Genomic DNA, 26,939 nt, shown 5'->3' on the forward strand with positions numbered 1-26,939 from the left:
ATACTACTGCTAGAGAGTTATAGAGTCCTTTGACTGGCCAGACAGTGCTACATTGGATCCTTCTCTCTGGTTATGGTTCACTTTCCCTTTGCCTACACATACACCGAATAGTCTGGTCTTTTCTTTACATATTCTCCTCTGCCGTCATACACGACAACACTGAAATTACTGAACAATTCTTCTTCACCCAACAGTTTACTACACTGCCATTGTTCAGTGGCCACTTTCCTCTGGGTAAGGGTAGAAGAGAGATTTTAGTTATGGTAAGCAGCTCTTCTAGGAGGACACTTGAAAAATCAAACAATTGTATTCTAGTCTTGGGTGGTGCTATAGCCTCTGTACCATGGTCTTCCACTGTCTTGGGTTGGAGTTCTCTTGCTTGAGGGTACACTTGGGCACACTATTCTATCTTATTTCTCTTCCTCTCGTTTTTTAAAGTTTTTATAGTTTATATAGGAGATATTTATGTCATTGCTATTCTTAAAATATCATGCAAAGGACCTCGGTTAGATTTCACCAGTCGTCTCTATCTTGAGCTTTTAATTCAATACTTCTCCAGTCATCATCTTCTTCTATGCACTTCATAGTCCTCAGCCATGTAGGCCTGGGTCTTCAAAAAAAAGCCCACACATGTAGCTTCCAGGACTCCTTACTCCTGATGCATTTTCCCCAGTGATCAAGCAAGGAGCATATGCACAGGAGCGGCAGTAGGTAGTAGACATACAAGAGAGCGTAAGAGGCAAAAGACCTCCTTAGTATCTTGGGAGTTGCCAAGTTAGGAGGATCAGCTCTTTTTTTCTCCCTTTAGAGTATATGCCAGCCTCTCCACAAGAGAACAAGACCAACACTCAGCATACAGGGATGACTGTGAACAATCATGCCCCTACATTAAGCATAGTGTATGGATCTACAACCGGTTTAGCAATAAATAGGCTGCAATGTCCATTTTTCCAAGTATGTACGAAATTCTTTTTTTACATCCATAATCGCAAGCAACAGCTAGCATTCACTTCCTGTAAGAAAAGGATGAAAAATTTTGGCATGGGCGCAACCGTACATCTGTACTCATGACCAAACACAAAATAGCTTATAATAGGCCACGGTGGGGGGTTAAACTACTCGTCCATGCTCATCACCTGTTTGTTAACTACCTCGTTAACGAATTCAACAGCCGTTCCACATCCGCTGAAGACATGTTCCCTATTTTAAAAGACGAAAGGTTTGTATATGTGTAGGAACAAACAGCCACAAAAGTTATTCTTTGTCTTTAAACAAGCAGGTAATCAAAAGACTACATTAACTTACAATCAATAGAATAAATAAATCTCCAACCATAAGATGTAAACCAGAATAAAACTAATAGAAACTACTTTTTAAAAAATCCTCACTTACCTAATGCTTCCTCAAATTCATTTTTGGCTTTGGGAGATATCATCATTATAATTGCATTAAGGTTATGTAATGAGTGAGCAGGAGATTCCATGCATCGTAAAACATGGGCTGCCAGCTTGTCACGAAAAGTTCCAACATTATAAACAGTCTTACGGAAATCCATGTCTCCTTTTTTTGAATTTCTCTCTTCAACTGAAATCAAGCATTCAAGGAAATTATTCAAAACAGTTCACATGATATAAACAGAATCTAACTAATCTATAGGTATGCGATTTTTTATTTTTCATACTGAATTCTTAAAACTGGCACTGAATATGAAAATATACATGTAACTCTAACTTTTAAAAAACATTATCACATACTGTATAGCAAAAAACCATTCAATCTAATTATCTCTGAAATGGCTAGTGACTTACATTAGAGATACAACAAAATTAAAAAACAGAGTTTTATTAAGTGGAAATAAAAAACAATTTACTTACTTTAGAACCACTATGATCGAATACATCAGAACTTAAACAAATCAGTGACTGAATGATACTTCCATACAATATTTGCACTAGACACCAAATGAAAATTTGGATGTCAAACATGAAATTGTAAGGCTAAAACATATAAGTAATTTAGTTTACATATAGCTCATTCCTTTACCTTTCGTATTTTTTTTTGTTTTGTTTATCCACGCACAGTGGCCCCTAAAAGTTAGTGGCAGTGATAAGCCATAAATAAAGCTTACAAGAACCACAATAAAATGTTATTTTTATAATAAAATAAATTTTTGAATATACTTACCCGGTGATTATATAAGCTGCAACTCTGTTGCTCGACAGAAAACTCTACGTAAAAAATCCGCCAGCGATCGCTATGCAGGTAGGGGGTGTACTTCAACAGCGCCATCTGTCGTGCAGGTACTCAGTACTCAATGTAAACACAGAACTCAATTTTCTCCTCGGTCCACTGGGTCTCTATTGGGGAGGAAGGGAGGGTCCTTTAATATATAATCACCGGGTAAGTATATTCAAAAATTTATTTTATTATAAAAATAACATTTTTCAATATTAAACTTAGCCGGTGATTATATAAGCTGAATCACACCCAGGGGGGTGGGTAGAGACCAGCAATAATTGTTTACATTATTATGAGCTAAGGATTTTTTATTTCATTTTAGCAGTTATTCAAAATAACAAACAAAATAAATAAGTACCTGGTAAGGAAGTCGACTTAAACAATTACTCTGCCTTTTTAAGTACGTCTTCCTTACGGAGCCTCGCGATCCTCTTAGGATGCTGAGCGACCCCTAGGAGCTGAAGTATCAAGGGTTGCAACCCATACAACAGGACCTCATCAAAACCTCTAATCTAGGCGCTTCTCAAGAAATGACTTTGACCACCCACCAAATCAAGTAGGATGCGAAAGGCTTCTTAGCCTTCCGGACAACCCAAAAACAATAATAAAACATTTCAAGAGAAAGATTAAAAAGGTTATGGAATTAGGGAATTGTAGTGGTTGAGCCCTCACCCACTACTGCACTCGTTGCTACGAATGGTCCCAGAGTGTAGCAGTTCTCGTAAAGAGACTGGACATTCTTAAGATAAAAAAGACGCGAACACTGACTTGCTTTTCCAATAGGTTGCGTCGATTATACTTTGCAGAGATCTATTTTGTTTAAAGGCCACGGAAGTTGCGACAGCTCTAACTTCGTGTGTCCTTACCTTCAGCAAAGCTTGGTCTTCCTCATTCAGATGGGAATGAGCTTCTCGTATTAACAGTCTGATAAAATAGGATAAAGCATTCTTTGACATAGGCAAAGATGGTTTCTTAACTGAACACCATAAAGCTTCAGACGGGCCTCGCAAAGGTTTAGTTCGTTTTAAATAGAACTTAAGAGCTCTTACAGGGCATAAGACTCTTTCTAGTTCATTTCCAACCATACGATAAGTTTGGAATATCGAACGATATTGGTCAAGGCCGAGAAGGCAGCTCGTTTTTGGCTAGAAAACCAAGTTGTAGAACATGTAGCCGTTTCGGATGAGAATCCGATGTTCTTGCTGAAGGCATGAATCTCACTGACTCTTTTAGCTGTGGCTAAGCATACCAGGAAAAGAGTCTTTAAGGTGAGATCTTTCAGGGAGGCTGATTGTAGCGGTTCGAACCTGTCTGACATAAGGAATCTTAGTACCACGTCTAAATTCCAACCAGGTGTAACCAAACGACGCTCCTTCGTGGTCTCAAAAGACTTAAGGAGGTCCTGTAGATCTTTATTGTTGGAAAGATCTAAGCCTCTGTGACGGAAGACTGATGCCAACATGCTTCTGTAACCCTTGAAAGTGGGAGCTGAAAGAGATCGTTCTTTCCTCAGATATAAGAGGAAGTCAGCTATTTGAGTTACAGAGGTACTGGTCGAGGAAACGGATACTGACTTGCACCAGTTTCGGAAGATTTCCCACTTCGATTGGTAGACTCTAAGGGTGGATGTTATCCTTGCTCTAGCAATCGCTCTGGCTGCCTCCTTCGAAAAGCCTCTAGTTCTCGAGAGTCTTTCGATAGTCTGAAGGCAGTCAGACGAAGAGCGTGGAGGCCTTGGTGTACCTTCTTTACGTGTGGCTGACGTAAAAGGTCCACCCTTAGGGGAAGTGTTCTGGGAACGTCTACTAGCCATCGAAGTACCTCGGTGAACCATTCTCTCGCGGGCCAGAGGGAAGCAACTAGCGTCAACCTTGTCCCTTCGTGAGAGGCGAACTTCTGCAGTACCTTGTTGACAATCTTGAACGGAGGGAATGCATATAGATCTAGATGTGACCAATCTAGGAGAAAGGCATCTATATGAACTGCTACTGGGTCTGGGATTGGTGAGCAAAATATTGGGAGCCTCTTGGTCATCAAGGTTGCGAAGAGATCTATGGTTGGCTGGCCTCAGGTGGCCCAAAGTCTCTTGCATACATCCTTGTGGAGGGTCCATTCTGTTGGAATTATTTGTCCCTTCCGACTGAGACAATCTGCCATGACATTCAAGTTGCCTTGGATGAACCTCGTTACTAGTGATATGTCTAGACCTTTTGACCAGGTGAGGAGGTCCCTTGCGATCTCATACAACGTCAGAGAGTAGGTCCCTCCTTGCTTGGAGATGTACGCCAAAGCCGTGGTGTTGTCCGAGTTCACCTCCACCACTTTGCCTTGAAGGAGAGACCTGAAGCTTTTCCAGGCCAGACGTACTGCCAGTAGCTCCTTGCAGTTGAAATGCATTGTCCTTTGACTCGAGTTCCATAATCCCGAGCATTCCCGACCGTCTAATGTCGCACCCCAGCCTACGTCCGATGCGTCCGAGAAGAGAACGTGGTTGGGAGTCTGAACAGTCAGGGGAAGACCCTCTCTTAGGTTGATATAGTCCTTTCACCAAGTCAGACAAGACTTTATCTTTTCGGAAACCGGGATCGAGACAGCTTCTAGCGTCTTGTCCTTTTCCAGTGAAAAGCTAGATGGTATAGAAGAGGACGGAGGTGTAGTCTTCCTAGTGACACAAATTGATCCACGGATGACAGCGTCCCTACCAGACTCATCCACAGCCTGACTGAGCAGCGTTCCTTCTTCAGCATCTTCTGGATGGATAGCAGGGCTGGGGCTGATCGTCTTGTTCAGCAACGTCCTCATCAGAGGGTTCCTCATCCGAAACTGATGAGGAAACGGCAACGGAGTGGGCAACGTCTGACTCGCTGAATCCCGTCGCACTGGTGGATGCGTGACGGAGCCGGACGCAATATCATGGAACTGCTGCACAGTCTGTGAACTGTCAACAACCATGGGTGCGCGAGGAAGTACAGCGTCAACCCGAAACTGTCTAGACCGTCTGGGTTGTGCAGTCAACACCCTACCGGGTTGCTGAGGTTGACGCACTGCGTCACAACAAGTCACCTCTGCTGGTTGTTGAACGTCCTGAACGTCAACAACCACCTCCGAGCGTCGCTTAACGTCAACGTGCGGCTGGCAACCCACACTGGGTCGCATCGGTGGAGGAACCACCTCAACTGGCAGACGCGAGTAGGTTACCTCAGCGTCAACAGGGCGCACAACCGACCGGTTGGAAGGTTCTTGGCCAGAAGGAGGAACCACCTCAACTGGCAGACGCGAGTAGGTTACCTCAGCGTCAACAGGGCGCACAACCGACCGGTTGGAAGGTTGTTGGCCAGAAGGTTCTTCTCCGCATTTAAGTCCTCTATCAAGGACGCAAGCTTGGACTGCATGTCTTGCAGCAAAGCCCATTTAGGGTCTACGGGAGCAGGTGTGGCAACGGACGGGGTTAGCGACTGAGGCGGAACCGTTTACCATCCCTGAAAGCCTTGTTATGTGTGACATAATAGTACAGCAAAACTTCAAAGGCTCGACAAAAGCTGAGAAGTTGACCTGTAAACAACTTGGAGCGTCTCCTGGCTAGGCGCCAGGGAGAGTCTACCAGAATTGAGAAGTCTATCTGGGCAGAGGCATGAACTCCCAAGCCGAGAACTTCTCTCGTGTCATATCAGACTCTCGCTCTATAAACCAGTTTAAAAGAAGGGAAATCAAAGGCTGTATCCCCCAAACTCCTCCTGGTGAAAAAACCAGTCGCCTAGCCAACGTAACGCTCTCTAGGAGAGCGAGAGAGCACTAGCTTAAAAACAACGGCTTCAAAGTAGCTAGGCCTAGTGTAAGTTCTGACGTTTAGGCGAACGAGGAGCAGCAGTTACAAGATCCGGACGAAGATCCTTAAAAAAATCATCATGATTTAATTAAAGTCCATAGGAGGCTAAGCAGCTTAAGGCTCCTCTCCATCTGACAGAGTCCTCAAGGGAATATCAGTAGGAGGGAGAACAGCAACTTCCTCATCTACAGGAACCTTGTCCGATAAAAGCTGAGTCTCTCACTGGTGCATTAGTAGCGGACCAGAATGCAACGTCATGTAACTGCTTGACAGTCTGTGAACTGTCAACAACTGAACTGTCAACCACAACAGGTGCGTGAGGACGTACAGCGTCCACTCGAGACTGCTTTGACTGTCTAGACTGAGCAGTTAAAACAACTCTAGAATGCGGAGGTTGACGCACCGCGTCAAAACAAAACAACTTAGACTGTTGTTGTACCTCGCGAACGTCAACGGAAGGTTCCGTGCGTCGCTGAACGTCAACATGCGGCTGGCAGGGTACACTGGAACGCATGGGTGGCGGGACTCTCTCAGCTGGAGTGCGGCAGAAGGTCGCCTCAGCGTCCACAGGCCGCACAACCGTGGGTGGTTGTAGGCTAGAGGTTGGTGCAGTGTCAACCTTCTCCGCACGAAAGTCCTGCATCAATGACGTTAACTGAGACTGCATGGTCTGCAGCAAGGACCACTTAGGGTCTACAGGAGCAGGTGCGGCAACAGACGGTGTGACTGCCTGATGCGGTACCGCTTTGCCTCTCTTAGGAGGTGAGCAGTCGTCGGAAGACTGCAGCGAGTCCGAACTGACCCAGTGGCTACAACTGGGCCGTTGGACTTGCGCGGAAGGGACCGACTTGCGCTTAATAAGCCGCGAGACCTTGGTCCATGGTTTCTTACGAGAAACCTCTTCCGCAGACGAGGAATAAATGGGCTCTCTCGTCTTTGTGTGGGTGGGGCGATCTTGGGTAGATACGCCCGAAACCACGGAGGGAAACGTCTGTTCGTTGATCAAGGCCTCTCGAACCCATAAGTCGTTCGACATTACTTCTCCCCTGGGCTTGGGAGCTTGCAAGAGGTCCCGGACTAGGTGAACGACAGGCACGAACAGACGAACCCTCGGACGCAACACTGTAACACTTTGCGCTTATCACTTTATCGATTTTCTGTTTTGCACTTATTTCACTGAAATCGAAACTTTTACTGATTTCTACCTGAAACACGCAATTCTACCCTTCATTAAAAGGTAGTAATTGCGAAATCAGTCGTATAATGCAGCTCATTAATACCAGCAAAAAACAGAAAACATATATTAAGATAAAAAATTCAGTGGCTGGGAAAGAGACTAAACACTAGTTCATATAAACTACGTTTTCAATCTCTCACCGCACATAGCCTGGGGACGAGAAAAAAACCTAAAAACGTTTTACCTTCCTCCCCGTACAGAGACTAGGGACGAGAGTAACACGAGAACAACGTTACCCGCTTGAACGGAACGTTTTCTCTCCTCTCTCTCCCTCCGTCTCTATCTCTCTCTCTCTTTCTCTCTTGATTTCGCACCTAAGAGAAAAGCCCAATTATATATCGTCAAAAAAACATGTTATTTGACTAAAGGAAAAAACTGAAAGGTTTTCCAAATAAAAAGTTCCTTTAAATTAGAATTTAAAATATTTAAGCTAAGAAAGAATGAACAAAACGTCAGAATCGATTTACTCTTACTGCAAAGTGAAACCGTGATACACTCTCTCTCTATCGTAACGATAGAGCGCATGTTGAACGTCCTGAACGTCAACAACTGCGTAGCCTAAAAAACTAAACGTTAGTTCATCTTTGAAAACAGTACGAAGACTATCAAAGAAATTCTTTCATAAAACATTACATTTAAAAAGTTTTAAATTCTTTAAAGGCTAAATACGATATAACGGGCTCAACGTTGATTAACTTCGGTTCCTAGTTAGGACCGCCTACTATCAGGAAAGGTCGCATATAAACAAAACATTAAAATTTATTTTTATATGTTTATAATAAATGGAAAGTTAATCGAAGAGGCCTAATAAAGGCGGAGAGATATAAAATATATAGATCTATAACGTGATAAGAAAAATTACTAAAAACCTAAACACACTTCCGTCTAAGGGAAGGGTCGGCCATTTAAAAGTGAAAGAAAGTCCATACTCTCTTTGTCACCATAATTAAATCTATCCAAAACGAGTTCAAGTTTTGAGATGAAGATAAAACACCTGCATAGCGAAAGCTCAAAACTAGAATAGTGTACTTCACCAAATAGTTGTGAAAACAAATCCAGTTAGTAACAGCGAATTAGTAGGTCTTGCCGGTAGCCCGACAGAGAGAAAATTGAGTTCTGTGTTTACATTGAGTACTGAGTACCTGCACGACAGATGGCGCTGTTGAAGTACACCCCCTACCTGCATAGCGATCGCTGGCGGATTTTTTACGTAGAGTTTTCTGTCGAGCAACAGAGTTGCAGCTTATATAATCACCGGCTAAGTTTAATATTGAAAAACTAAGAATAGATAATTAAAAAGGCAGAACAAGGTGTCTGACAATCTGCACTATAGTATACAGAAAAATAAAGAAGGTAGTGAAGCAAAAGGAGTTCATCTCTATCTACACTGAGAAAAATGGAACACCATCAAGGAAGTTGAGAAAATACTATAAATTTGGAACAATGAAAAACAGTTGAAGGGTGATAAGATTTCAGAGGCCATGATATGGAAAAATGCTAAGCAATTACATTCATACATTCCCCAAAAATGCCAGGAATAAGAGATGATGCAGGTCTTAGTAAAATTTCAAGGGTAGCCAAGACTTGTTTGATAATTCAAAAAGAAATGGCATATACAATGTTGTGAGGCATGGGGAGGATGCCACTTCTGACAAAACAATTACAAAGAAATATTTGGGGGAATTTAAAGACTTTCTTGAGTCCAGGGGCTAAATTCCTCAACAATTTTTCAACTGTGATAAAAGAGGACTCCTTTATCAAAAATAGAACTTTCACAATAAAATTTCTTATTTCTATACTCACCTGATACTGTATTCATATTGCTTCTTCTCCAGAAGCTCGGCTTATTAATCCCTTACAAAAGTAATGCAAGATATCTTGTCATTAGTGTTCCTAAAATTTTGAACTTACCATGAAATATCTCACAAAAATGATATTTTAATTATAAAATAAATTTTTGAATATACTTACACGGTGAATATATAATAGCTGCTGCTCAGCGGCTCGACAGAAAACACACTCAAAAACTCGCGAGCGATCGCTATGAAGGTTGCGGGTGTGCCCACCAGCGCCAACTATCGGCCAGCTACCACACATGCATGTAAACAAACCCTTCAATTCTTCTCGTCCCGCTGCGTCTCTATTGGGGAGGAAGGGAGGGCCTTTAATTTATATATTCACCGGGTAAGTATATTCAAAAATTTATTTTATAATTAAAATATCATTTTTAAATATTTAACTTAGCCGGTGAATATATAATAGCTGATTCACACCCAAGGCGGTGGGTAGAGACCAGAGTTAATTAAGTTTACAGCGTATATGCTAGGAGTTTTTGACAGTTATCAATATAACAAAACCAAAATATATAGGTACCTGGTAAGGAAGTTGACTTAGACGATTACTCTGCCTTGTAAGTCTGTCTTCCTCACGAAGCCCAGCGATCCTCTTAGGATGCTGAAGGACTCCCAGGAGCTGAAGTATGAAGGGTTGCAACCCATACTAACAGGACCTCATCAAACCCCTAATCTGGGCGCTCTCAAGAAATGACTTTGACCACCCGCCAAATCAACCAGGATGCGAAAGGCTTCTTAGCCTTCCGTACAACCCATAAAAAACAATATTAAAAACATTTCAAGAGACAGATTAAAAAGGATATTGGAATTAGGGAAGTGTAGTGGTAGAACCCTCACCCACTACTGCACTCGCTGCAACGAATGGACCCAGTGTGTAGCAGTCCTCGTAAAGAGTCTGGACATCTTTCAAGTAAAATGACGCGAACACTGACTTGCTTCTCCAAAAAGTCGCGTCCATGATACTTTGCAGAGATCTATTTTGCTTGAAGGCCACGGAGGTTGCTATAGCTCTAATTTCGTGCGTCTTAACCTTAAGCAAAGATCGGTCTTCCTCATTCAAGTGGGAATGAGCTTCTCGTATTAAAAATCTGATAAAATATGACAAAGCATTCTTTGACATAGGCAAGGATGGTTTCTTAACTGAACACCATAACGCCTCAGATTTACCTCGTAATGGCTTAGTACGAGCTAAATAGAACTTAAGAGCTCTAACAGGACATAACACTCTTTCCAGTTCGTTGCCTACGATCTCTGATAAGCAAGGAATATCAAAAGATTTAGGCCAAGGACGAGAAGGCAGTTAATTTTTGGCCAGGAAACCAAGTTGAAGAGAACAAGTGGCTTTTTCTGTAGAAAAGCCGATGTTCTTACTGAAGGCATGAAGTTCACTGACTCTTTTAGCCGAGGCCAACCACACCAGGAAAAGAGTCTTAAGAGTGAGATCCTTCAGGGAGGCTGAATGTAATGGCTCAAACCTGTCTGACATGAGGAACCTTAGGACCACGTCTAAGTTCCATCCAGGAGTAGCCAAACGATGTTCCTTAGAGGTTTCAAAAGACTTAAGGAGATCTTGTAGGTCTTTATTGTTGGAAAGATCTAGGCCTCTATGCCGAAAGACCGAAGCCAACATGCTCCTGTAGCCCTTGATCGTGGTAGCTGAAAGAGAGCGAACCTTTCTCAGATGTAAGAGAAAATCAGCGATTTGGGCTACAGAGGTACTGGACGAGGATATGGATGCTGACTTGCACCAGTCTCGAAAGACTTCCCACTTCGACTGGTATACTCTAATGGTAGAAGCTCTCCTCGCTCTTGCAATCGCACTGGCTGCCTCCTTCGAAAAGCCTCGAGCTCTAGAGAGTCTTTGGATAGTCTGAAGGCAGTCAGACGAAGAGCGGGGAGGCTTTGGTGTACATTCTTTACGTGGGGCTGACGTAACAGATCTACCCTGAGAGGAAGACTTCTTGGAAAGTCTACCAGCCATCGAAGTACCTCGGTGAACCATTCTCTCGCGGGCCAGAGGGGAGCAACCAACGTCAACCTTGTCCCTTCGTGCGATGCGAACTTCTGCAGTACCTTGTTGACAATCTTGAATGGAGGGAATGCATATAGGTCGAGATGAGACCAATCTAGCAGAAATGCGTCTATGTGTATTGCTGCTGGGTCCGGGACTGGAGAGCAATAGATTGGAAGTCTCTTGGTCATCGAGGTTGCAAAGAGATCTATGGTGGGTTGACCCCAAGTCGCCCAAAGACTCTTGCACAAGTCCTTGTGGAGGGTCCATTCCGTAGGAATTACCTGACCCCTCCGACTGAGACAGTCTGCTAAGACGTTCAAGTCGCCCTGTATAAACCTTGTCAATAGGGAGATGCCTCGATCTCTTGACCAAATGAGCAGGTCCCTTGCGATCTCGTACAGCGTGAGGGAGTGGGTGCCTCCTTGCTTGGAAATGTATGCCAAGGCTGTGGTATTGTCGGAGTTGACCTCTACCACTTTGTTTAGAAGGAGACTCTCGAATTTCATCAAGGCCAAGTAGATCGCCAAAAGCTCCTTGCCGTTGATGTGCATGTTCCTCTGCCTTGAGGTCCACAGACCTGAGCATTCCCGACCGTCCAGGGTCGCACCCCAACCCAAATCCGACGCGTCTGAGAATAGTACGTGGTTTGGGTTCTGAACTGCTAGGGAAAGTCCCTCTCTCAGACTGATATTGTCGTTCCACCAATTCAGGCATGCCTTTACTGGTTCGGAGACCGGGATTGAGACCGTCTCTAACGTCTTGTCCTTTTTCCAGTGAAAGGCTAGATGGAACTGGAGAGGTCGAAGGTGTAGCCTTCCTAGCGAGACAAACTGCTCCAGGGATGATAGAGTTCCTACTAGACTCATCCAATTCCTGACTGAGCACCGTTCTCTCTTCAACATCAGTTGGACTTTGAGCAGGGCTTGCTCTATTCGGGTGGCAGACGGAAAAGCCCGAAAAACTGGACTGCGAATCTCCATCCCTAAATACAGTATAGTTTGGGATGGAATCAGCTGGGACTTTTCTAGGTTGACCAAAAGTCCCAATTCCTTGGTCAGATCCAATGTCCAATGAAGATCCTGCAGACAGCGATGACTGGACGAAGCTCTGAGAAGCCAGTCGTCCAAGTATAGGGAGGCTCGGATGCCCGATAAATGGAGGAATTTTGCTACATTCCTCATAAGCCTCGTAAACACGAGAGGAGCAGGACTTAGGCCAAAGCACAGGGCCCGAAACTGGTATACCACATTGTTGAAAACAAACCTCAGAAACGGTTGAGAATCTGGGTGAATGGGGATGTGGAAGTACGCGTCTCTTAGGTCGAGAGAGACCATCCAGTCTCCCTTTCTGACCGCTGCTAAGACTGATTTCGTGGTCTCCATGGTGAACTTTGTCTTCGTAACGAAGACGTTGAGTGCACTGACGTCTAGCACCGGTCTCCAACCTCCTGTCTTCTTCGGTACTAGGAAGAGACGGTTGTAAAACCCCGGTGATTGAAGGTCCGAGACTTTCACCACCGCTCCCTTCTCTAGCAATAGAGACACTTCTAGGTTTAGGGCTTGTCTCTTTGATTCCTCTCGGTACCTGGGAGAGAGGTCGATGGGGGAAGTCGCTAGAGGAGGTTTGCGTACAAATGGAATTTTGTACCCCTCTCTGAGCAACCTCACAGATTGTTGGTCTGCGCCCCTCTTCTCCCAGGCCTGCCAGAAGTTCTTCAATCTGGCTCCTACTGCTGTCTGAGGCTGTTGGCAGTCAGACTCTGCCACGTGAGGACTTGGCTCTTCTCTTCTTTCCTCTCTTTCCCTCGGCACGAGAACTTCCCCTGCTGGGAGCTCTGCCACGAAAGGGTGGAATAAATCTGGACGCCGGAGTGTCTATCCTAGGTCTAGCAGAAAAGGATGTAGAAGGAGTCCCTTTGCGAGCAGAGGACGCCACCAAGTCATGGGTGTCCTTCTGCACGAGTGAAGAAGCTATGTCCTTAACCAATTGTTGCGGGAACAAAAACTTTGATAAGGGAGCAAAGAGCAGTTCAGATCTCTGACAGGGAGTAACTCCTGCCGAAAGAAAAGAGCAAAGGGACTCTCGCTTCTTTAAAACTCCCGACGTAAAAGAGGAGGAGAGCTCATTGGAACCATCTCGGATGGCTTTATCCATACAGGACATAATCAGTAAAGAAACATCTCTATCAGCCGATGAGATTTTCCTACTTAAGGCTCCAAAAGACCAGTCAAGGAAGTTGAAAACTTCAAAGGCTCTGTAAATGCCTTTCAGCAGATGGTCAAGGTCCGAGGAGGACCAACTAATCTTCGAGCGTCTCATGGCTAGGCGGCGGGGAGAGTCTACAAGGCTTGAGAAGTCACCCTGGGCAGAGGCAGGGACTCCCAAGCCGAGAACTTCTCCCGTGGCATACCAGACGCTCGATCTAGACGAGAGTTTCGACGGAGGGAAGGCAAAGGCCGTCTTTCCCAAACTCCTCTTGGTTTCTAACCAGTCGCCTAAAAGCCGTAAAGCTCTCTTGGAAGAGCGAGAGAGCACAAGTTTTGTAAAGGCTGGCATGTTAGCAGGTACGCCTAGAGCAAACTCAGACGGTGGCGAACGAGGAGCAACAGAGACGAAGTGATCGGGAAACAACTCCTTAAAAATTAACATGACTTTCTTAAAGTCCATTGATGGAGGAACTGATCTAGGTTCGTCTATATCCGAAGGATGATCATCATGCTGAGGGTCCGCAACGTCCTCATCTGAAGGCTCCTCATCTGACAACTGCTGAGTAACAAGCGAAGGGGTTGGCAAAGCTTGACACGCAGAGTCCACACGCACTGGTGCATTAGTAGCAGTCCAGGACGCAACGTCATGTAACTGTTTAACAGTCTGTGAACTGTCAACAACAACAGGAGCGGGAGGACGCTCGACGTCAACTCGAGACTGATTTGACTGCCTAGTCTGCGCAGTCAAAATAACTCTAGACTGCGGTGGTTGACGCTCAGCGTCAAAACAAGTCAACTCCGCTGGTTGGAGAACGTCCTGAACGTCAACAGGAGCATTAGGAAGTGGCCTAACGTCCAAATGCGGCTGAAAGCCAACACGTGACCGCATCGAGTGAGGCTCTACAACGTCAACAGGAGCATTAGGAAGTGGCCTAACGTCCAAATGCGGCTGAAAGTCAACACGTGACCGCATCGAGTGAGGCTCTACATAGCGTGACTGACGTGACTTAGCTACGCCAACGTCAACAGGAACAGCAAAGTTCCGTTTAGGCGGCTGAAGGCCAGGCTCTCGACGAGATAAGCGGCGAGGATCAGCGTGACCCTTATCGGCAGAATAGTCTTCCATAAGGGAGGCGAGCTTAGACTGCATGTCTTGCAGTATAACCCATTTAGGATCAACGGGAATGGGTGCGGAGAACGACGGGGTTAACGTCTGAGACGGCACAACCTTGCCTACACCAAGACTCTCTGAGCCTGTGTAACGTTGCTGCTTAGGTGGCGAGCAGTCATCCGATGACTGCAACGGGTCAGAACTGTCCCAATGACTACATCCAGGACGCTGGACCTGTCCTGAAGGGACCGACTTTCGCTTAAGGGGCCTAGAAACCTTGCTCCACGGTTTCTTATGCGAAAAGCCTTCGGAAGACGAGGAGAAAATGGGCACTCTCGTCTTATGGTAGGGGCGATCTTGGTGAGACACGCCTGATACCATAGAGGGAACGTTTGTTCGCTGATCAAGGCCTCTCGAACCCATAAGTCGTACGACATTACTTCTCCCCTGGGCTTGGGAGCTTGCAAGAGGTCTCGGACTAGGTGAACGACAGGCACGAACAGACGAACCCTCGGTCGCAACACTGTTCACAACACTTTGCGCACTAATCACTTTCCCACTATTTTCCGCTGTGGCACTCTGACACTTAAGTTCTTTAACGTCAGCCATGAGTTGATTACGATCTGTTGCTAACGCTTCAACTCTTTCACCCAAGGCATGAATGGCACGTAACATGTCTTGCATTGATGGTTCCTGAGTGCCAGAAGGGGGGTTAGGCAAAACCACTACAGGGGAAGGATTAGGTTCAGGGGCATGGGGAGAGGAAAAATCTACTGATCTAGAGGAACTCCTCCTAACCCTATCTCTCTCTAGTTTACGAGAATACTTATCGTATTCGAGCCAATCGAATTCCGAAAGGCCCACGCATTCCTCACACCGATCTCCCAATTGACAGGTTTTACCCCGACAATTGGAACACACAGTATGTGGGTCGAGAGATGCCTTTGGAAGACGCCTATTACATTCCCTAGCATTACACTTACGAAATCTAGGTACTTGTGAAGGGTCAGCCATTTTGAATTAGTCAAAGAAAGTCCAAAAAAACAATCCAAGTCATTAACAATTAAATCTGTCCAATAAAGAGTTCAAGAGTTTAAGTTGAGGAAAAACACCTGCACTGCGAAAGCTCAAACCAAAATGAAGTACTTCACCAAATATGTTGAGAAAACTCCAGGTTATACAGCGAGTATTGATACGTCTTGTCGTCAAGGTCGACAGAGAAGAATTGAAGGGTTTGTTTACATGCATGTGTGGTATCTGGCCGATAGTTGGCGCTGGTGGGCACACCCGCAACCTTCATAGCGATCGCTCGCGAGTTTTTGAGTGTGTTTTCTGTCGAGCCACTGAGCAGCAGCTATTATATATTCACCAGCTAAGTTAAATATTTAAAAAAGATAAATGCTAATACAGGACTAAAACGAGATCTCTCGAGGTTTGTTTTTTACTCAGACTGCATAATTAGCAGTACTTCAAATATCATCCTGCTGTTTTGATTTACTTTTGGTTTTTTTCTACTTTTTGGCTAATTTTAGGTAACCTTAGTTGTTTTGCCTATCATCTTAGACTGTTAAATGTTACATTATTGCTTTATAATGTTACTATGATACACTGAGTCACCAGCGATCTTCAGAGTTCATTCATTTGTTTTACAGTATACATTTTTGTCCACTCTTAGGTAACTTTGGTTGTTTTAATTACCTTCGTAGATTGTTATATGTTGTATTATTGCTTTATTGCGTTGATGTCATGTCTCTTTTACATTTTTTATAAGTGATGTACTGTAAAAAAAAAAAACTTTGTTTATGTTGAGTAATCACCATTACTAGCTCACCCACTGGTGACCTTGAGAAACTGCTTTGACTGCTTTTAGGTATGTTTGAATTTAGACTGTTAATAAAATATATTGTTGATTTACTATATTGCTGCTGTGCAAATTTTCTGTCTATTGACCTTATCCATTATTTTTTCCCAGTCATAGAAAGTTGCCATGAGACAGGAATCATTTACAGATCTTGAAAGTTAGTCTTTGTATAGTTCAGTTTCAAAACGTACAACACAAAATAATGAGGAATACACTGGTTTATGCAAAATGAAAATAAAAATAATTTTGCTTATCCAAAAGAGTAAAAATTTATTTGTTTTTCAAATAAAATGAAAAAATATATTTTATTCAAATGTAATGAAAAAATACTTTTTTTTTATCATTATGAACTTGAAAAAACTAGCAAGAATATTTTTTTTTTTTATTCAATGCCTATTTTCATATAAAATAAAATGTTAAGTAGGACCTACAGCACCCAGGAAGAGAAGGCCTTGCTTGGGCATGATCCTAGAAAGGATACGCTAACCCTGTTGCTGGGTGGGAATGCAATGGGAACTTTAAGGTCATGCCTCTACTAATTTATAATTAAAAAAATAGGTTTTTAAGAAAAACAATATTATACAGAGCAAGCTAAAGGTGGTGTTGAAGACTAACAATAAAGCCTGGGTAACTAAGCAGTTTTTAATTGAGTGGGTTCATGATAAATTTGGGACCAGATAAGTGTAAAAAAAAATTCTTCTACAGCAGTTGCCACTTAATGCCTTCCTCATTATGAACAGTGAACTTGCTCACCCTACAAATTGGACGACAAGTTGGTGGGTAAGTTTTCCATCATTACTTCCTTCTCCATATAAAAGACCTTTACATGAAAGGACTTTTTCTGAGGTGTTTTGAGGTTAACTGGTACACTTTACATTCTGCACTGTCTAAGGCTAATTGATAAAGCCCGGGGGGCAAGTGTCTTCCAGAACAATTATAGATGTCTGGAAGTAGTTGTAGCTAAACTGTGTAGCATAGGTACTTCAAAGACTTTGAAACTGAGCCTGAGATTTTGCCTGTGGTTAAGAGTACTGAGTCTCTAGGTAAGTCCATGGGCTTGAAGGTTGGTGATGAGGATATTGAGGAGTTAGTAAAAGACCATGGCACAGAACTCCGCACTCATGGAGCTCCAACACCATAAGGAAGAACAAAAAAGGTATCGGAGGAAATATCTTCAAAGGAGGTGGTGGTTAGAGATAATGTCCCCGTTCAATGATAGAAAATGTGTTCAAAATAAGTTGAGCAACAGAATTTTGTAGAACAATACCATCCCGATAAGGCATTAGCCAACAGAGTGGGCAATAATTTTGACAAAAATAGAATATGTAACTTCAGAAACATTTTAAAACATGCAAGGCAGAAACAAACCTCTCTCTATATCATGTTTTTAGCCCATAAGACCTCAAGTGATTCAAAGTTATTGCCAGAGAGGAGGCAAATAGGAAGAAGAACTATAGAACGGTAGTTACTCAAATTTTTGTGGAGGCCAACTCCCCTTCCAAGAACAACTTACTAATTCCTCTCCCCACTTTCCACTAAAGCCATCCAATCTCTTCACTATAGATAAAGTTAAATGTTCAATTATTCCACATATTTATTCTATTTATTTAATAATTTCTTACTTTTTATAAATTTATATTATCATTATTATAATTTTTATTATTATTATTATAATTATCATTATTACTAGCTAAGCTACAGCCCCAGTTGGAAAATCTCCAACAGGAAAATATAGCCAAGTAAGGAAAGAAAATAAGGAAATAAACAAACTACATAAGAAGTAATGAAGAATCAAAATACTTTAGGAACAGTAACACTAAAATAGCGATGCCTCTTGATACGAATGTTTCTGCATACAAAATTTTCATGATGTGAAATGAGATGCGAAGATTTTTTCCGCCTCATATTAATTACAATAAAATTTTCATGATACAAAAAGAGATTCGCCAGCCAGGCTGAGAATAAAATGGTTACTGTTATAAAAATATGAGCCTGTTGCAGAAAATGGGTTTTTTATAAATAATAGAAAATGCATCTCTCTATAGTAAGGGTAATAATAGTGCAGTACATATGGTACTGTATATTTCATATGTGTACACTATTATAGTGTGTATTGTATTATTTCCATTCATTATTGCATTGTTCTAATAACTTCAATTTACAGGTATCAACAGTTAGGTTAGGTATATTGAATGATTCAAATGTATTTTGCTGTATTTCACCATGGTTATAACTTTATTATAAAATTTAATGCGGTGTTTTTGTAGGGTTTGGAACGAATTAGGCAATTTATATGTAAAATGTTATTTTTATTAATAAAATAAATTTTTGAATATACTTACCCGGTGATTATATAAGCTGCAGCTCTGCTGCCCGACAGAAAAACTCTACGTTCAAAATACGCCAGCGATCGCTATGCAGGTAGGGGGTGTACATCAACAGCGCCATCTGTCGAGCAGGTACTCAGTACTCAATGTAAACACAGAACCAATTTTCTCCTCGGTCCACTGGGTCTCTATTGGGGAGGAAGGGAGTGTCCTTTAATATATAATCACCGGGTAAGTATATTCAAAAATTCATTTTATTAATAAAAATAACATTTTTCAATATTAAACTTAGCCGGTGATTATATAAGCTGATTCACACCCAGGGGGGTGGGTAGAGACCAGCATTACTTGTTTACATTATTATGAGCTAAGTATTTTGTATTTCATTTTAGCAGTTATTCAAAATAACAAACATAAAATAAATAAGTACCTGGTAAGGAAGTCGACTTGAACAATTACTCTGCCTTTTTAAGTACGTCTTCCTTACTGAGCCTCGCGATCCTCTTAGGATGCTGAGCGACTCCTAGGAGCTGAAGTATCAAGGGTTGCTACCCATACTAAAGGACCTCATCAAAACCTCTAATCTAGGCGCTTCTCAAGAAAAGAATTTGACCACCCACCAAATCAACCAGGATGCGAAAGGCTTCTTAGCCTTCCGGACAACCCAAAAAACAACAATAAAAAACATTTCAAGAGAAAGATTAAAAAAGGTTATGGAATTAGGGGAATGTAGTGGTTGAGCCCTCACCCACTACTGCACTCGCTGCTACGAATGGTCCCAGGGTGTAGCAGTTCTCGTAAAGAGACTGGACATCTTTAAGATAAAAAGACGCGAACACTGACTTGCTTCTCCAATAGGTTGCGTCCATTATACTCTGCAGAGATCTATTTTGTTTAAAGGCCACTGAAGTTGCGACAGCTCTAAGTTCATGTGTCCTTACCTTCAGCAAAGCATGGTCTTCCTCATTCAGATGGGAATGAGCTTCTCGTATCAACAGTCTGATATAATAGGAAACTGCATTCTTTGACATAGGTAAAGAAGGTTTCTTAATAGCACACCATAAAGCTTCTGACTGTCCTCGTAAAGGTTTAGTTCGTCTTAAATAGAACTTAAGAGCTCTAACAGGGCATAAGACTCTTTCTAGTTCATTTCCAACCAAATTAGAAAGGCTTGGAATATCGAACGATTTCGGCCAAGGACGAGAAGGTAGTTCGTTTTTGGCTAGAAAACCAAGCTGTAAAGAACATGTAGCCGTTTCAGATGAAAATCCGATGTTCCTGCTGAAGGCGTGTATCTCACTGACTCTTTTAGCTGTTGCTAAGCAAACGAGGAAAAGAGTCTTTAAAGTGAGATCTTTAAAGGAGGCTGATTGTAGTGGCTCGAACCTTTCTGACATAAGGAATCTTAGTACCACGTCTAAATTCCAACCTGGTGTAGCCAAACGACGCTCCTTCGAGGTCTCAAAAGACTTAAGGAGGTCCTGTAGATCTTTGTTGTTAGAAAGATCTAAGCCTCTGTGACGGAAGACTGTTGCCAACATGCTTCTGTAACCTTTGATTGTGGGAGCTGAAAGAGATCTTTCCTTCCTCAGGTATAATAGGAAGTCAGCTATTTGGGTTACAGAGGTACTGGTTGAGGATACTGATACCGACTTGCACCAGCTTCGGAAGACTTCCCACTTCGACTGGTAGACTCTAAGAGTGGATGTCCTCCTTGCTCTAGCAATCGCCCTGGCTGCCTCCTTCGAAAAGCCTCTAGCTCTCGAGAGTCTTTCGATAGTCTGAAGGCAGTCAGACGAAGAGCGTGGAGGCTTGGGTGTACCTTCTTTACGTGTGGCTGACGTAGAAGGTCCACTCTTAGAGGAAGAGTTCTGGGAACGTCCACCAGCCATTGAAGTACCTCGGTGAACCATTCTCTCGCGGGCCAGAGGGGAGCAACTAACGTCAACCTTGTCCCTTCGTGAGAGGCGAACTTCTGCAGTACCTTGTTGACAATCTTGAACGGGGGGAATGCATAAAGGTCTAGATGGGACCAATCCAGTAGAAAGGCATCTATATGAACTGCTGCTGGGTCCGGGATTGGCGAGCAATAATTTGGGAGCCTCTTGGTCATCGAGGTTGCGAAGAGATCTATGGTAGGTTGGCCCCATGTGGCCTATAGTCTCTTGCACACATCCTTGTGTAGGGTCCATTCTGTTGGGATGATTTGACCCTTCCGACTGAGGCAGTCCGCCATGACATTCATGTTGCCTTGAATGAACCTCGTTACTAGAGAAAGGTTTAGATCTCTTGACCAAGTGAGGAGGTCCCTTGCGATCTCGTACAACGTCATAGAATGGGTCCCTCCTTGTTTGGAGATGTACGCCAAGGCCGTGGTGTTGTCTGAGTTCACCTCCACCACCTTGCCTAGAAGGAGGGACTTGAAGCTTTTCAAGGCCAGATGAACTTCCAGTAGCTCCTTGCAGTTGATATGTAACGTTCTTTGATTCGAGTTCCAAGTTCCCGAGCATTCCCGACCGTCTAATGTCGCACCCCAGCCCGTGTCCGATGCGTCCGAGAAGAGAACGTGGTTGGGGGTCTGAACAGCCAGGGGCAGACCCTCTCTGAGGTGGATGTTGTCCTTCCACCAAGTCAGGGACGACTTCATCTTCTCGGAAATGGGGATTGAGACCGCTTCTAGCGTCTTGTCCTTTTTCCAGTGCACAGCTAGGTGAAATTGAGGGGGACGGAGGTGCAGTCTCCCTAACGCGATGAACTGTTCCAGGGATGAAAGCGTCCCTATCAGACTCATCCACTGTCTGACTGAACATCGGTCCTTCTTTAGCATGTTCTGGATGCATCCTTGGGCTTGACTTGTTCTGGGGGCCGACGGAAAAGCCCGAAAAGCTTGACTGTGAATCTCCATCCCTAAGTACACTATAGTTTGGGATGGGACCAGTTGGGACTTTTCCATATTGACCAGGAGACCCAATTCCTTGGTCAGATCTAGAGTCCACTTTAGATTCTCCAGACAGCGACGACTGGAAGCAGCTCTTAGAAGCCAGTCGTCCAAATAGAGGGAGGCTCTGATGTCCGCTAAATGCAGGAATTTGGCAATATTCCTCATCAGTTTCGTAAAGACAAGAGGAGCCGTGCTTAGGCCAAAGCACATGGCTTGAAATTGGTAGACAACCTTCCCGTAAACGAACTTTAGAAAAGGTTGGGAATCTGGGTGGATGGGGACGTGAAAGTAAGCGTCCCTTAGGTCTAAAGAGACCATCCAGTCTTCCTTCCTGACCGCTGCTAGAACAGACTTTGTCGTCTCCATGGCGAACGTCTGCTTTGTGACAAAGACATTCAGAGCACTGACGTCTAGCACCGGCCTCCACCCTCCTGTCTTCTTTACCACTAAGAAGAGACGGTTGTAGAAGCCCGGGGATTGATGGTCCCGGACTTTGACTACCGCTCCCTTTTCTAGTAAGAGGGACACCTCTTGCTTCAAAGCTAGTCTCTTGTCCTCCTCTCTGTACCTGGGAGAGAGGTCGATGGGAGACGTTGCTAGAGGGGGTTTGCGAGCAAACGGGATCTTGTACCCTTCTCTGAGCAATTTCACAGATTGTGCATCTGCGCCCCTTTTCTCCCAGGACTGCCAGAAGTTCTTGAGTCTGGCTCCCACTGCTGTCTGAAGAATGTGGCAGTCAGACTCTGCCCTTAAAGGACTTGGTACCTTTCTTCTTATTCCCACGTCTCCCTTCGGCACGAGCACCTCCTCTGCTGGAGGCTCTGCCACGAAAGGGCGGAATGAACCTGGACGCTGGAGTGTCCATCCTGGGTCTAGACACGGTAGGCAAAGGGGTGGCTTTGCGGGCAGATGACGCAACCAGGTCATGCGTGTCTTTTTGAATCAAGGAGGCAGCAATCTCCTTTATCAACTCTTCTGGGAAAAGGCACTTTGAGAGAGGAGCAAACATAAGTTCCGATCTCTGACACTGTGTTACTCCAGCTGACAAGAAGGAGCAAAGGTTTTCCCGTTTCTTGAGGACCCCGGAAACGAACGAAGCCGCAAGCTCACTGGAACCGTCCCGTATGGCCTTGTCCATGCAGGACATAATGAGCATGGAAGTTTCCTTGTCAGAAGGGGAGATCTTCCTGCTCAACGCTCCCAAACACCAGTCCAAAAAGTTAAAAACCTCGAAGGCTCTGAACACTCCTTTCATCAGATGGTCTAAGTCTGAAGGAGTCCAACAAATCTTGGAGCGTCTCATGGCTAGCCTGCGGGGAGAGTCTACTAGGCTTGAGAAGTCGCCCTGGGAAGAGGCAGGAACTCCCAAGCCGAGAACTTCTCCCGTGGCATACCAGACGCTCGATCTGGAAGAGAGTTTCGCAGGGGGAAACGTGAATGCTGTCTTCCCAAGGTGCTTTTTGGACTGCATCCATTCTCCCAACACTCTTAAAGCTCTCTTAGACGAGCTTCGTAAAGGCAAGCGCGGATGACTGCGTGCCTAAAGCGAACTCAGATGGAGGTGAGCGTGGGGCCGCAGAAACAAACTGATCAGGATACATCTCCCTGAACAGTGCAAGAACTTTCCTAAAGTCCAAGGAGGGTTGCGTGGTCTTGGGTTCGTCGATGTCCGTATGCGGGTCGTCAATGTGTGCAGCGTCGTCATCATCAGAGAGTCCATCATCTGAATACTGAGGAGGAAGCGGCAAAGGAGTAGGAGTTGGTTGGTCAGCTGAGTCCGGCAGCACGGGTGCATGCGTGACTGCACCGGACGCAACGTCATGGAACTGTTGCCCAGTCTGTGAGCTGGCAACTACCATAGCAGCGCGGGGGCGCAAAGCGTCTACTCCTGACTGTCTAGTCTGCTGTGGGCGAGTAGTGGTAACCACACTGGGTTGCGGAGATTGACGCACCGCGTCAAAACAAAACAACTTAGGTTGTTGTTGTAACTCGCGAACGTCAACGGAAGGTTCCGTGCGTCGCTGAACGTCAACATGCGGCTGGCAGGGTACACTGGAACGCATGGGTGGCGGGACTCTCACAGCTGGAGTGCGGGAGAAGGTAGCCTCAGCGTCCACTGGACGCACAACCGTGGGTGGTTGTAGGCTAGCGGTTGGTGCAGCGTCAACCTTCTCCGCACGAAAGTCCTGCATTATTGACGTCAACTGAGTCTGCATGGTCTGCAGCAAAGACCACTTAGGGTCTACAGTAGCAGGTGCGGCAACAGACGGTGTTACTGCCTGATGCGGTACCGCTTTGCCTCTCTTAGGAGGTGTGCAGTCATCGGAAGACTGCAGCGAGTTCGAACTGACCCAGTGGCTACAACTGGGCCGTTGGACTTGCGCGGAAGGGACCGACTTGCGTTTAAGAGGCCGTGAGACCTTGGTCCATTGTTTCTTTCGAGAAACATCTTCCGCAGACGAGGAATAAATGGGCTCTCTCGTCTTCTTGTGGGTGGGACGATCTTGGATAGATACGTCCGAAACCACGGAGGGAACGTCTGTTCGCTGATTAAAGCCTCTCGAACCCTTTGGTCGTACGACATTGCTTCTCCCCTGGGCTTGGGAGCTTGCAAGAGGTCCCGGACTAGGAGGACGACAGGCACGAACAGACGAACCCTCAAGCGCAACACTATCCACAACACTTTCCACAACACTACCACTCACTTTGTCACTACCCACTGCACTCTTACCCTTCAACTCCTTGATGTCTGCCATGAGTTGGTTACGGTCACTCGCCAATGACTCGACTCTCTCACCCAGAGCCTGGATGGCACGCATCATATCTGCCATCGAAGGTTGTTGAGTGCTAGAAGGGGGATCAGGAGCAACCACTACAGGGGAAGGAAAAGGTTGTGGGGCATGAGGAGAGGAAATATCAACGGAGCGAGATGAACTTCTCCTGACTCTATCTCTCTCTAGCCTACGTGAATATTTCAGGAATTCGAGAAAATCGAATTCCGAAAGCCCAACGCATTCCTCACATCGATCTTCCAATTGACAGGTTTTATCCCGACAATTGGAACAAACGGTGTGCGGATCGATAGAGGCCTTCGGAAGACGCCTTGAACAGTCCCTAGCACTACACTTTCTGTATTTAGGGACTTGAGAAGGGTCAGCCATCTTGAATTAGTCAAAGGGGAATTCAAAATCTATCCAAAGTCGTCAACAAATAATCCAAAATCAATAAAAGAAAGCAAGGATGTATTGAAGATAACCTCTGCAAAGCGAAAGCTAATAACTAGAAATGTGTACTTCACCAAAATCTGTGAAAACCAATCCAGTAAGCAACAGCGAATTTAGTAGGTATTGCCGGTGGCACGACAGAGAGAAAATTGGTTCTGTGTTTACATTGAGTACTGAGTACCTGCTCGACAGATGGCGCTGTTGATGTACACCCCCTACCTGCATAGCGATCGCTGGCGTATTTTGAACGTAGAGTTTTTCTGTCGGGCAGCAGAGCTGCAGCTTATATAATCACCGGCTAAGTTTAATATTGAAAAACGTGACTCATGATATGAAAAAAATCATGGAACAAAAGCCCCTCTGGAACAAATTAATTTTGTATCTTGAGGCATTACTGTAATTCTTTCATAAATAATCTATAAAACTTTAAAAACGAGAAGAGAAATAAGATAGAATAGTGTGAAGAGTGTACCTTCAAGCAAGATAGTGGAGGACCATGGTATGTAGGCTATGGCACTAACCAAGACTAGAAAACAATTATTTGATTTTGGAGTGTCCTTTTCCTAAAGGAACTGCTAACCATAGCTAAAGAGTCTCTTCTACCCTTACTAAGAGGAAAGTATCTACTGAACAATTACAGTTCAGTAGTTAACCCCTATGGCAAAGATGAATTGTTTGGTAATCTTAGTGTTGTCAGGTGTATGATTCAGAAGAGAATGTGGAAAGAATAGGCCAGATTATTTGGTGTACGTGTATGCAAAGGAAAAATGAGCAGTAAACAGAGAGGGATCCAATGTAGTACTGTCTGGTCAGTCAAAGGACCCAATAACTTTCTAGCAGTAGTATCTCAATGGGTGGATTGTGCCCTGGCCAACCTGCTACCATGTAAATTACAGTAAACATTGAGTAGAAATGGTCTATAATAACCGATTTTTTTGTCTGGAACCAATCAGACATTTACATTAATTCTAAAGGGTAAAATTAATAAAATCAATATGGTGTTCAAACAAATCAGTAATTGAACACCATCCTTGAATAAATTAAGTTCAATTACTGAGGTTCTACTTTACAAGGCAAAGTTTAACAGGAAAATTACGATAGCTGGATAAAATAAGTTACAGCATCATTACATAAACAACTATTCAAATCAAAACAAATAGAGAGCACTAAACACCAACGAAAGCACAAAGGAATGAAAGTGAAAGCACACTGCTAAAGCACTAATCGCGCGGGTAAGGCACTAAAGACCATGTGGTAACCACGTGGCCACGAGACACAAAGGGTCGCACTGAGAACAGAGGAGCGTCGTGAGATACCGCGATACGACCAGAAAACTTACTGAAGGGCTACGACCTGGGAAACATGTGGCCTACCTTGGTATTACCCTCAGGGCACGTATTCCTCCACTAGGCCTACCACTATAGAAAATGGGAGTGGGGTAAACTACACAAAACTCTGATCGTTCCAGGTAACTCCTAAGAAAGTGTTTCGAGGTAAGTCTCTGTGTTGGAACAATAGTTAATTTTAGAGAATTCCTTTAATTCAAGCAATATATAAATAGACAACCTGGTAACCATGCATTCCAAAAATAAATCCAAAAAGAGGAAGAAACTTACTTTTCTTGTAATTTTCTGCATCTTGGCTAAGAATTTTTGAGGCTATATCTTTTAATTCCTTCTTGGTTAAAGTATCAACTATGTCTTCATCTAAATTCTCTTCCTTAAGCTGTAAAGAAATAAGATAACTGAACATTTACATAACACAAATAGTTGCATAGATTTCTACACTTCTTAAAAATCTTTCTCACAATGGGAAAATAATTGTAGTGTAAAATCTGACATACTGGTAAAGCAAAAAAAAAAAAAAAAAAAAAAACAAGTATCCATAATTCACTTGACAAACCTCTAATAACAAAGGAAAATCTTTAGTTTCTTGTGAGAATATAGAAGTTATTACTGTAGAACCTCAATTGAGTAGAAAATGTATTATACAAAACTTTCAAAACAATTATTAATAAAAAAACAAGTGTGCTAAAGTAATTCTGGATCCCTTAATAATTCACAAAATTCCCAAAGCAAATTATTAACAGTTTTCAAAGTT

The 26,939-nt window shown here is 43.8% G+C and overlaps 1 protein-coding gene across 2 annotated transcripts in view; it reads right to left on the reverse strand.

Moving 5' to 3' along the window:
- The window catches only part of LOC137631707 (CCAAT/enhancer-binding protein zeta-like), a 118,039-nt gene that overhangs the window by 71,380 nt on the left and 19,720 nt on the right, over window positions 1-26,939 (reverse strand). For both annotated transcript variants that reach the window (XM_068363585.1, XM_068363586.1), the window contains exons 4-5: window positions 26,456-26,564; window positions 1,393-1,584 (exon numbers count right to left, since the gene is read on the reverse strand). In XM_068363585.1, the coding sequence (XP_068219686.1) occupies window positions 1,393-1,584; window positions 26,456-26,564 (301 nt within the window). The remainder of the gene's footprint in view (window positions 1-1,392; window positions 1,585-26,455; window positions 26,565-26,939) is intronic.

Source organism: Palaemon carinicauda, chromosome 40, assembly GCF_036898095.1.
Source record: "Palaemon carinicauda isolate YSFRI2023 chromosome 40, ASM3689809v2, whole genome shotgun sequence".
NCBI classification, from domain to species: domain Eukaryota; kingdom Metazoa; phylum Arthropoda; class Malacostraca; order Decapoda; family Palaemonidae; genus Palaemon; species Palaemon carinicauda.